The following is a 12,178-nucleotide window of genomic DNA, read 5'->3' on the forward strand; positions in this document are numbered from 1 at the left end:
TTTTTCGATATCTCTAAAACGGAAGTGTCGATGACTTTATTTAAACAAATCACCAAAATGTGAAAGAGCCACTGTCTGCGTGAGTTCGCCGTACAGTTTGTCTTCCCATGTGGTAGGCCCATGCTTAAAAGGCTTTGACTAAGACATTGTGTTCATGACAACAGTGCTTTACTCTTTTTTTTTTTTTTTTTTTTTTGTTTTGTTTTTATGTGCGTGCGTGTGTTTTTTCTTCCTTTTTATCTATTTTCCTTTTTTTTTCTTTTCTTTTTTATAAAAAGTTTCAACCGAGTTTAAACTTTTCCGCGTTAAAAAGACCAGAATCATTCCGGTGTCTTTACTTTTCGCATTTTAAATCCAACACACAATCCAATATGGCGGGACGAATTGGACTTGCGACCAAAAACTTTAGTGGACGGTACTTTATTCATAATAGTAAATGGTAATTTAACATTCTATTTATAAGAAAGCTTTTTGTTTTTACTGCGTTTCCATGAGCAAACTTTACATTTACTGTCCTTTTCTTAATGACATCCAGCTTAATTTAAAAACGTTCCGGACCATGGATATTTCGAACCAGATGGAACGAGATAATACAGATAATTTAGCCACACGCAGGGCCATTTCTAGCTGTTAAAAAATGAAATAAAACTTCATGAAATTATTGCCTGCACGTATTCAAATATTTATGATATGTATGACATATAATTTAAAATTGCAGGTTTGATTCCCTAGTTCAGCAGCCAACTGTACGGACAACAAGGTATCGTTTTAGCTTTTCTTTTTTTCGGGGGAGGATTGGGATCATGTGGTGTAGGCCTGTCCACAAAAAATATTGTGAAATGTACAAATGAGATAATTACATGGCAATTATGCAAATAACTCACTCAAGAAGTGCCAAAATATGTAAAAATAGTTATCTCTGGTAACAAAATAAAGTCTTTCTCCTTACAAAATAAATTCATGAGGTAGAAATGTATAAATAAGAAGAGTAAATAACAAACCATAATATTATTTTTCTTAAATTAAAAAAAAACAACTAAATGTTTTCGTTATTTAGCATATTACACTTCCTAAACTTTTGTCAGGTATATTTTACTGAAGTATTATCATTTTCCAACAAATATGGAGGCAATCGGCTTTTAATGCAATGAAAAGATAAATTAATGAATCATTTCAGTTTGAACTATTGCTTACCAAGATATTTGTCAGTGTCCAGGCAAGATGGAAGGCCAAAGAAGCCGGCTACCCACTTTTTATTATACTACAAAAGTGTACAGGATGTTTTGGATAAGAAAATTCCAGGTATAATCGTTTTTATGCCCCCACTCTAGGGGGGTGAGGGGTCATTTAGATTTGCCATTGTCCATCTGTCATCGTGTTCTTTTGTGTGTTCTCATGTTGTGTTACACATGGCTCTAAAAGTGCTTGAGCTAGGGTAAAAAAATTGTACAGGATTGTTGATTTGCTTGTAAAGTTGTGCACCTTGGGTTTCGCTTGTGGATTTGTTCAGTTTAGTGAGAGTTATTGCCCTTGACTTAGTAAAAATTGACAATTTTTAATTTGTGTCATGTGTACCTCGAAAAGTATTTGACCTAGAATGTTGGATAGTTTAACCCTTTAATATCATGTTGGGGTCCTCAAGTCAGAAAATTTTACCTGCTTATACCCATGGCCAGTAGATGACAGACCACCACTGAAGTTAAAGACATAGGTCATAGTGACATTTGACATTGAATACAAATCAATATAACTATGTAGCTTACTAGATTTACATGTAAAAAAAATTGTAATACACATTTATGATTAATTATTTATGTAACTCTTGACCTATTTGTTGTTGGACACATTTTTAGTTTCAGTTTATAATGTTGATTGTATTTTTTAGATAGAAAAATGATTACTGATAAAGTGAAGATTGCTAGTCAAATGTACAAAGAGTTATCTCCAGAAGAAAAAGAGGTAAGATGTGTGAAAGCAAGACCTGGGAAGTGTATAAATATTTTAAGTTTTTCAAAATATTTTAGTGGAGCAGAATGTTATCAATTTACTTTTGCTATTTATCCTTCTGACAGTCCTGTCTTTGACACATATTTGGGTGCCTTATTTGAGCAAGCCCCTATTGATATGGATGCAGGTCAGATAGGTGAAGGTCACCAGAGCCAAAAATAAATTTTCCTACTTTTCCTTGGCCTAGGCTACTGAAGCCTTATTTATGTCCCCACTTACCCACTTAAACATACTATGATGGGATAGATATGTGGTTCCTTGTTGATCACTATTGATTTTGAAGGCCAAGGTCACCATGCTTTGACCACTAAAAGCTTGTCCAACCAATAGCTAAGAACTTCTTGACCTACAGTTCTGAGATTTTGTCAGTTGATCATAAATAGATGATCAAAATGTTATACAACAAGCTGATTATCTATTCTATGAACTTGCTTGTTGAACTCTGTTTCATGAGAAAATGGTATGTAAGGCCATCCATAAAAAATTGTTTGTTTGTAGTGCTCCGACCGACCCATGAAAATGGCCCCGACTCTAAAAAATTTTTACACCTTCGAGGATTTTTTTTTTTTTTTTTTAGATCATTATGTACCCATTCTGTTAAAAAGAACTTTCTCCAATAACTTTTCAGACAAATTTTGAACTGAGAAGTAGAAGAGTAAAAGAATTTTATTCCAAAACCAAAATAAATGCACGCTTTTCATCGATATTTTGCCAAACTTCGTCCCCGAACATCGGCGATTTCACATTCGCCAGAAACCATAAAATTTCGCAAAAGGCGTAAAAATTTTCAGTTTCCAAGCCAAACATGTGAATGAATTGCTCTTTTGTTAATTATTTAACATTAAATCTTATAAAAGTTGATCCACTTTTGAAGATATTTGCTAAAATAATTGCCGATCGGATGAATCTCTTACACACTGTGTGAAGCTGTACTCGATTTTCCTATTCATTCCACTAAATGCTGCCTAAAAATACGTATGTAGTATATGGAAATGATGCCCTTTACAAATCTTTAGACTTTTGAGTGGACATATTAAACCAGAATAAAATTCGATTTATTTTTGGTATAAAGGTGAAAAAACGATTGCAACTTTGTTATGTGAAAATAGACAGGAAAAAATTGATTTATTTTTGGTATAAAAGTGAAAAAAAAAGATAGCAACCTTGCTACATACATCAATGAATGTTAAAATGGACTATCCCCCCGTAACCATAGACCACCACTGTATACATATACTTTTACACAAAATAATACTAGAAGAACTTTATTGTTGACATAAATTAATTTAAATCATTTTGCCATTCATGATTGTCAAAAAATGAGATTACACTAAACTTGTTGAAAAAACAAGTTAATTGAGAAAATCGCTGGAAATTAATGGGTCTTTTTCCGATACTTTTAAATAAGTTATACCTGTGTTTTCTTCATATTTCTTCATAAGAATGATCATTATTCATAAATTTTACCTTTTCCTAAATTGTAATTTAATAGCCATATTTTTTAATCTTTGTTGCAAACAATTTAACAAATCATGCACTGTTTATTTTTTTTCTTTTGTTCCTTTTTTCTCCTTTGTAATTGTCCGTACTATATTCCCTTTTAAACACCCAAATGGGCTTATTTAATTGTTGCCAACTTAAGTGCTCTCTTTAATCCAACTTTCAAAACAAACTCCAGGCTCCAGGACCTGTTGATTACACACTATACATGTATACAGCAGGTGACGTTTATTTTTCTACATAATACACAAATATGGTAAGTACACACGACTGTGTGACAGGTGTAACATACATAATGATCTATTATTATGCTGGCTAGTGAATGGAGTTAATTAACTGGGTTAACACAGTATGGTTTGTTTGGTAAGTGACAAGATAATCTAAATTTTCGAGTGTACCCTTAAAAATTAACAAAATAAACAAACAAACAAAAACAACAACAACAAAAAAAATCAAAGCTAAAAAATTCTGCTGTTATTTAATTTCTAACCAGATTAATATTATTTGCAGGATATGTCCCTTTTATTCAATAGTAATGAGAAATGGATTTGCTCCACCCCTCCCTTCTTTGTGCATTTAGACTATCTGACAAGTCAGGACCAGTAAATGAAATCTTAGGTAGTCATCAAAGCAGGTGGTAATCATTGATTTCTATACTTGTAGTGTAAATTGCATTTTCAAATAACCATGAAATACTAGTATTGAGACTAATTCATTCTATTTTCTCAAAGGGCTAGATCTGTCAAGTAATCATATTGTATATATTTTTCTCAGATCACTTGTTTTATTACAGGTATTGTCACCTTTTTCCAGACATTGCCAATTTCAGTAAATAAGGAACAAGTTCAATTATTTTGTTTAAAGATGAAATAAATGTAAAATAAACAACAACAAAAGTGTTACATTGTATGTCTGTTATTATTTGAAATATTAAACCAGAAAAACATTTGCCTACATATTATAATTTGTCTAAATACAATGTACAGTATATCATGGCAGACTATATACTGTGTATTGCTATACTCAGTATGCTCAAATTTTGTAACAATTGCAATTTCAAAAAAAAAAAAAAAATCCCCTACCTACCTACCCACCTCTTGAACTTAGGGTCGGAGCACTACAAACAAACAATTTTTTAAGGATGGCCTAATGGAAATATTACATAAGAATTTGTTAGTAGTTTGATTGAAATGTTTTATTTTATACATAAAAAAATTGTCAAAAGTGGGGATATTTTAAGACATAAAATGCACATTGATGCTTTCTTGAAACAATGTTTTAGAAATTTGTTAATAGACCTGTTATATATCAAAATGCTTCTTTAAAACAGTCAGTGATTTAGACGGTATTCAATTGGCTCAGATTCACAAAGCTATATACTTAATGGCGTTACACAAATCATTATCACCAACATTATCAAAGGGTTATGTTGGTCAAAGGGCTATTCCAGCTTGTAGCTCAGGGGTTGCCTTTAAGGGTTGAGGCATCAGAATTGCAGCCCCCCTTTAACCCTCAGTGATTGTAAAAGGCAACTAAATGGGTTAAAAATACTGAAGTCTATGAGTTTATGCATCTCTTAGCTCCTGTGTGAGGTGGTTTCGACCCTTGGTGTTGTTTTAAGATTGTAACACCCAAGGTAAGCCGGAGGCATCTATCCTGTTTTGGCGCCATATGACCTTAATTGTGTTGGTGCGCCGTAAAACCAAACAAAACAAGCAAGTAACGAGTTATCACCATTTTAGAAAACAGGATTTCCAGCCTAATGTCATGAATCAGGATGAAGTTTATTTGTATGTTATGTGAATTTAAGTAAACTGCATGTGTTTTGTCATTTTATCAGGCATTAGAAGAAAAAAGTCAGAAACTTCTTATGGAATACAAAGAAAAGCTTGAAAAATGGCAAGGCACGCTATCCCCGGAGGAAATGGACATTATCAGGACAGAGAAGAAAGAAAAGAGAGAAAAGAAAGCAAAGAGAAAAATTACAAAAGTAAAGTAATCTAGAGTTAGTGTGCATAGAGCTGTCATTGATAAAAAATTAAATTGATGTATTGTCAGTATTCTTCTGTTAATCAATAATCATAACAAATTGAAAAAATCAATGTTTTGGACTAATAAAATGTCCTAGAAATGAGAAAAATTCACCCAAAACATATACAGAAGCAGGTGCCTTGTCCAAACAACATGGCTTAAACTATGCTGCTGTTATGTTATAGACATATTTCAGTGATGACAAAACAAAGGTCAGGAAAAAACATGCAGGGGCATTTATAATCAATTCACATTATAATTGTATGCACAGGACATTTATTTATTTTACTGAAATCATGAAGAAAAGTATGAAATATAGATAAGTAATACAAAGTATATCAATGTATCATTGACATTTGTTATCTAATGTCAGTGTTTTTTTTCTTTATATAACTACTACCCTAAAACGGTACCATTCCCAATAGAAAATAGACATTAAAATTCCCAATTTCCAATGTTAAATTCCCAAAATGGCTGTTCAAAATGCCCACAAGGCCAAGTGATTTTTCTAAAATCATTTAAGGTGACAACGGAGTCAATTATCACTGAAAATTCCTAAAATGAGATTTTTTGCTAAGTAGATTTATCAACCTTTTCTGAACACATTCGTGATTTAATTTTGGAAACAGTTAGTCCAAAAAGTGTTTTTAAACGTTTTAAAAGGGTACCTTTACTATTTGTATCTGCTATTCGCGTAACCTGTCGATTATCTATAACGCTCCGCCCCCTGTTGAGGCATCAATGAGGGAAATCGGTAGTTCCATATATCCGTGAATTACAGGTCCATGTGGTCCATACTTCTCGTAATACACGTATCGTACAACTACCGTACATCTTTTATGAATATCTCAACATTTAGCCTTTTTTATAAATTAAGAAATTGTCGGCCAATGTACGTAACATAATGTATGAAACATAAATAATTAAGCATAGCGGCAAATCGCACGACCACGGGGTTGATTAAAAATGTAGTTGCTAAAATATCCATAATGTGTGAAAATAATTTGTCTGTCCCGTTAATCTGATAGATATTACATTGAGTTGATATACTTTTTTGTACGGATTCAAGGGCTTACTTTACATTCCACCTCGTTTTCTAACAATGTCAAGTAAAACAACAACATAAAACAGACAATATTTTTTATGTGAACGCCTATATATATGACTTGTGGTAAGGTGTCCCTGACAAATTTCTAAACCATTTTACATTGTCTAAGGATGATTATTTCTCTATGAATAAAAAAAAAAAATATTAAAATATATTCTCAGTGAAAATAAATTGTTCGCCAGTAAATCGGACACAGTACTAATAAATCTGGGACAAAGTATGAAATTTATTGTCTATCCCGGTAGAAACTAGATCTCTCTGGATCATAGATGATATTCATGATAATAGAAGTCAAGTAGGCCAGATCATAATGATCGAGTAATACGTTTTATTTCTATTAAAATATGTGAAGCATTATCAATTTGGTGGAAAAAATATACAATATCCCGTTCTTATTTGTACATCTACCATGGACTTTAAAAGACTGTCAGAAGCTCAGTTTTTTTGTTATTTTATTCTATATTTTAACGGAATTTCATACACGAATACACAGGCATGCAGAGTGACACTGGTATAATACAATAATAATGCTGATCATAATAATAGGAAACAATTAAATACCCCGCTAGCAGTGCGCAAACGCGTGCCATTTCCCCCCCACTGAGTGCCTCAAATTTTACCAATAGTCACGTGACATGTGCGACAGATACCAGACGGACAGTAAATCACGTTAAGAATTGAAGAAATTTCGGCTATAAACTGCAGCAGCTTTTTAATTGGTCAAAAATCACTGGGTCATAAAATGTTGTTAGAGTATGTTACCGCAACTTGTGACCCTCTCTGGTGCGATATTTGTGTATTATGCAATTATTTAGCGTGAAAGGTAGGGGTCCGAGAGAGAACAGCCAATTTATGACACTTCGTTTGATGCAGGTCGGACTAGCTTTGAATCGGCATAACTTTTTTAATAATCAAGCAATTAACATGCGGTTTAAAGCACATGAAAGGAAATTCATTTACGGAGGGAACCGTGTCAGGGATTTATGTTTGCTCAATCAGCGACTTAATTATCTTTAATTACGTAATATGTATGGTGAAAAAAGTAGCATAAAATGTTTAACGTTACGTAATATTTTTTTGAGAAAAGATAGAAAAAATTTGAGACACGGTTCCCCAGATAATATAAGTATGGTTATTTTCCAAAAGTTTGATGACAAAAAAATAGAAAATGACTTTGATATGACGATTTAAAATTTTAGGATTTTTATTCAAAATCAATCATTTACAAAGGCATTTTTTTCAAATATGTTATTTTTTATGATGATCAACGACATTTAATGCACAAAGATTAAATAAATAACAATTATTACTAAAATAACTTGGTTTAAATGACATTTATGTGAGTACCACGGAAAGTGTCTGTTGTCACCTTAAATCCAACATATATTCATATAAATTACCACTCAATAGTTCTATTTTGACAGTAGAAGCTGTTAGCTATCTTTATTCATGATGTCTAATCTCATTTGTAGCTGAAAAATGCATTAAAAAAAATTCCCAATTTTAGACAAAATAACGCATTTTTTTCCCAATCAGTCCGGTACCGGCACCATTCTCAAAGTAAAGAAAAAAAAACGCTACAATATAGATATATCGACATAATACTTTTGACTGAGTCAATGGCAGCTGTAGTCATAAGTTTTAACATTCAAGTCACTTATTGTGGTATCTCATTTAAAGTATGTACAGTACAACCTGTTTAGAGCAACACTCTTAGACAAAGATTTGTAACTTCACTGACATGCTGTTGCTATAGAGAACTTAAATTTATTGTAAAGTCTTACTTTATGGATGATTGAAAATATTTAAGCCGTGCCATGACAAAACCAACATAATGGGTTTGCGACCAGCATGGATTCAGACCAGCCTGCGCAGTCTGATCATGATCCATGCTGTTCGCTTACAAACCCTAAATTACAAGTAGAGAAACTGATAGCAAACAGCATGGATCCTGATCAGACTATGTTGGTTTTGTCATGGCGCGGCTCAAATTTTATTGCTGTACAGAAGGGAACTTTGAAGAGGTTTGCACTGTACATGTATTTTCCTTTCTTTTTATAATTAAGAGAATAGATTATCTTTTTCTGCAAGTTTGATAAGTTGAACCTTCTACAAATACCACTGACTTTATTGATTTAATGGTCAGTGCAAATAAAACACTTGCCTTTAATTTATTAAGGGAACACAGGAAGAGAAAAGAACAATTTGTTGTCATAATTTTGAATGTGCAAAAATGTGAATATAAAGTAGAAATTAGTTATAATTGTTGTAAAAAAGTAGTATTTCAATATGTTTGCAAATTGGATTGGGGGGTCTAAATAAAAGCAATAAGTTGATGGAAAAACAACATGCTTTTAATGTTAGGAAATCTGCAGTTCTCTTCTTAGGTCATACTATATGTATGAAAGCCTTTGTAATTGAAGCTGTTGCTATTGCATTGCTTTTGTCTATGAATATTTGGATGTACAATTTTTTATGTGTGAATTGCATTCATTTTTAGCTTCAGCGTGACAATGCAAAACCAAAGCAAAGTTCTTCAGCATTTCTACTGTATTCCATAGATCAGCTAAAACGTGTCAATTTACAATCCATGTCCTCCATGGAAAAATTGGAAGCTGTAAGGAAGGTAAAATTGCATTTATATCTTTCTTAATGTTATCATTTTTTGCTTGATTTATTGATTGATTAATTGATTGATATGTTGGAGTTATTGTCACTTATTATGTTAACAGTAATTGAATTAGGCACTTGTTGCAGGTAACCTGATGAGTGCTCTCGGATACTTATGATTTTATAACTATAACTAAGAATACTATGAGAGTTATTTGAGGTCTTATTGATCGGCTTTGGCCAAGTGGTTAAGGTTGTTGACGTCGAACCACTTTCCCCTCACCGCTGTACGTTCAAGTTCTGCGAGAGACTTTGGATTCTTTCATGTGAGGAAGCTATCAAGCTAGCTTATGTAACATTGGTGGTTCTACTGATGTGCCTGAACTAACGCATGAGTGGGCACCTTAGGTCTTTCTCCACCAGTAAAGCTGAAAAGTCGCAATATAATTTATGCTGTGTTGGTGTGACATAAAACCCAACCAAATATTCCACCTTTAACTTAACAGACACATTGACGGAGGGCAAATTGTGTAGCAGCCAAGCAGGTATTTTCTCCATTTGTTGAATCTGTGCTGGACGATGTTAATTTAATGAAAGACGGTGGTATTACTCATGTACCAGTACCTGCCTAAAATTATTACAATTACATAAGGATGTTCAAGGTTAGCTTCCCACCCCTACACCAGCCAGTAAAGCTGGACAGTGCAAGTCAGTGTGACTTTATCTTGGACAGTGCCAGTTTGTGTGATTTGATTTTAAAACAAATTCTAAGTGTTTAAATGTCACAATATCTTTGGAAGAAAGCAAATTAGACCAGGAAGAAAACATTTCTATAATATTCTTTTTCAGAATATGTCTGATTGTTCAAAGAAATGGAAAGATCTGCCATCAGGAGAGAAAGAGGTAAGATTAGAGATTGATTTTAGATTGTTTGTATCTTCTTTGGTTTAGATTTTGTTTGTATAACCAGGACGTTTTCTCCCTTTCACCAAGGGCACACTGAGAATATAAGACAGTATTAGTCAATACAACACTCCTTTCGTTTTCATCAGTCCTCTTCTACACCTTGTTTCTAGGGGCATTTGACCCATTTGTCTGTTTCCAATAACAGTAGTTTTTGACTTTTAGAAAGATTTTAAATAAACTTAAATCAAATTAAAAGCACAATAACATAATGTGTATAGTTTCATCAGCCAGATTTTACCCTCACAGTCTATCAAGGGTTAAAAATCTACAGTCATGTCCATTGCAGCAAGGGGTGTAGCTATCCTTCAAATTGCTGTTACATTTTAGTTTTATTCATGTTTCTGTGTTTGTAGGGGAGGGGGCAGGGGCAGTTGGAATGAAAGACTTTCTATACTTGTATAACTTTATAAACAATCATAGCTACATAACAATGATATTTAAACAAAGCTTTTCATGTACATGACATCAAGTTCCTCTTGTACCTTGTTTAGCTAAATTTTTGCTAAAGACATCAATAAGATTATCAGGTGATTTTTTTTTACTTTACAAAGAATAAAATATCGAAAATATATTGAATGAACACAAATATTGTGATTCAGGTATACAGCAAGAAGGCAGCTGAAGAAAGAGAACTGTATGAACTTGAGATGCAACAATGGGAGCTGAATATGATTGAACAAGGTAAAAAGAACCTAATTAGAAAAAAGACATTAGCAGATCATCAGAGGGAAGAGAAAAAGGCAGCTAAAGAAGCAGAACCTAAAAAAGAAAAGGCAAAAAAGGAAACTGAATCTGGAAAGAAAATGCCGTCCAAAAAAGAAAAGACAAAAGAAGTAGGACAAAAAGATGTTAAGAAATAAGTTTGGTTTTTCAAAGGTTAAAAGGGATTTAAGATGCCAAGTAAATTGAATGACATGCCATATGTGTAATTTGTCTTTCATAGGACGATGAAATTGAAAGACGAATCTTAAATAAAATGTGTCAAAAAAAGATGTCGGTGATGAGCATGGGTGAAAAAAAAAAATCCAGATTACCTCTGAAGTCAGGACTTTCAGATTCTTAAAAGTGCTCTGTTACTATTTTTCCTGTTTAAAACTTGCTCTTTTTTTTCTTTATAAAAAACCTATCAAACAAATGCTGAATTTAGAGTTTAATAGATTTTCGAACAATTACCCACATACCATCAAAGTATGATACATTATGTGTTCAGCTTCAGCTTTTGGAAAAAGGACCAAAAATGTGTGTACACCTATCCCCTGGTTTCCCCCAAGAATGAGGTGCTTTGTTGTTGTGTTTTCTTTTGTTTTTTTGTCTGTTAATGCATGTGTATTTCATATAGCTTTGTTAATGAATCTCTACTAATCTAAGTAAAGATATGTTTTGATATACAGTCACTACATTTTTGTGAGTGATGCTTTTTTATGCTATTGTCTTGGGCATGAAGCCCTATATCATTAAGTATTAAACTTACTCAAAGTTCTGGTTGCTTTTATCCCTCTAAACATTTTTTTTTTTCTAACTAACTTTAATTAAAAATATAAAAATCTTATTTTTTTATACATATGAAAGAAAAAGATGTCAGCAGATAATAATGTGTTAAATAAAATTTAAAAAAAGCAATTAAAATGTATATGAAAATTCATTATTGGTTGTTTTTCTGCTCTGTTTATTTTCAGTTTTGCGCCCGGAAAAATCTTACTGGGTTATTAATTTGTGTTGAGGTCTCCATGTACAAAAAGTTTTCGATTTCAAAATGATTTGCCCTCTACTGTGGGTTTAAAGACTGCCAAAGAAAGAATCCTTTCAAAAGAATAAGCTGGCTAGATAATTTATACAAGTTTGGATGTTCTGCTCAAGGTCCCACTGTTGCCTACAAATAATGTACAGTCGACTCCACTTATAACGAACTCGCTTATAACGAATTATCGGTAATAGCGAACAAAGTCTGAAATCCCC

At 32.7% G+C, this 12,178-nt stretch overlaps 1 protein-coding gene across 1 annotated transcript; it reads left to right on the top strand.

The window, feature by feature from the left end:
* The first annotated feature begins 293 nt into the window (after window positions 1-293).
* LOC132721637 (transcription factor A, mitochondrial-like) lies at window positions 294-11,692 on the top strand. The gene is made up of 8 exons (XM_060705970.1): window positions 294-439; window positions 719-760; window positions 1,178-1,302; window positions 1,886-1,959; window positions 5,348-5,497; window positions 9,147-9,272; window positions 10,106-10,159; window positions 10,822-11,692. Exons 1-8 carry the CDS (start codon window positions 372-374, stop codon window positions 11,080-11,082), a joined length of 900 nt encoding a protein of 299 aa, XP_060561953.1. The 5' UTR covers window positions 294-371; the 3' UTR covers window positions 11,083-11,692.
* Window positions 11,693-12,178: the final 486 nt, after the last annotated feature.

The sequence above is a fragment of the Ruditapes philippinarum genome, unplaced genomic scaffold (genome assembly GCF_026571515.1).
Source record: "Ruditapes philippinarum isolate M1 unplaced genomic scaffold, ASM2657151v2 ctg5037_1_1_1_1, whole genome shotgun sequence".
NCBI classification, from domain to species: domain Eukaryota; kingdom Metazoa; phylum Mollusca; class Bivalvia; order Venerida; family Veneridae; genus Ruditapes; species Ruditapes philippinarum.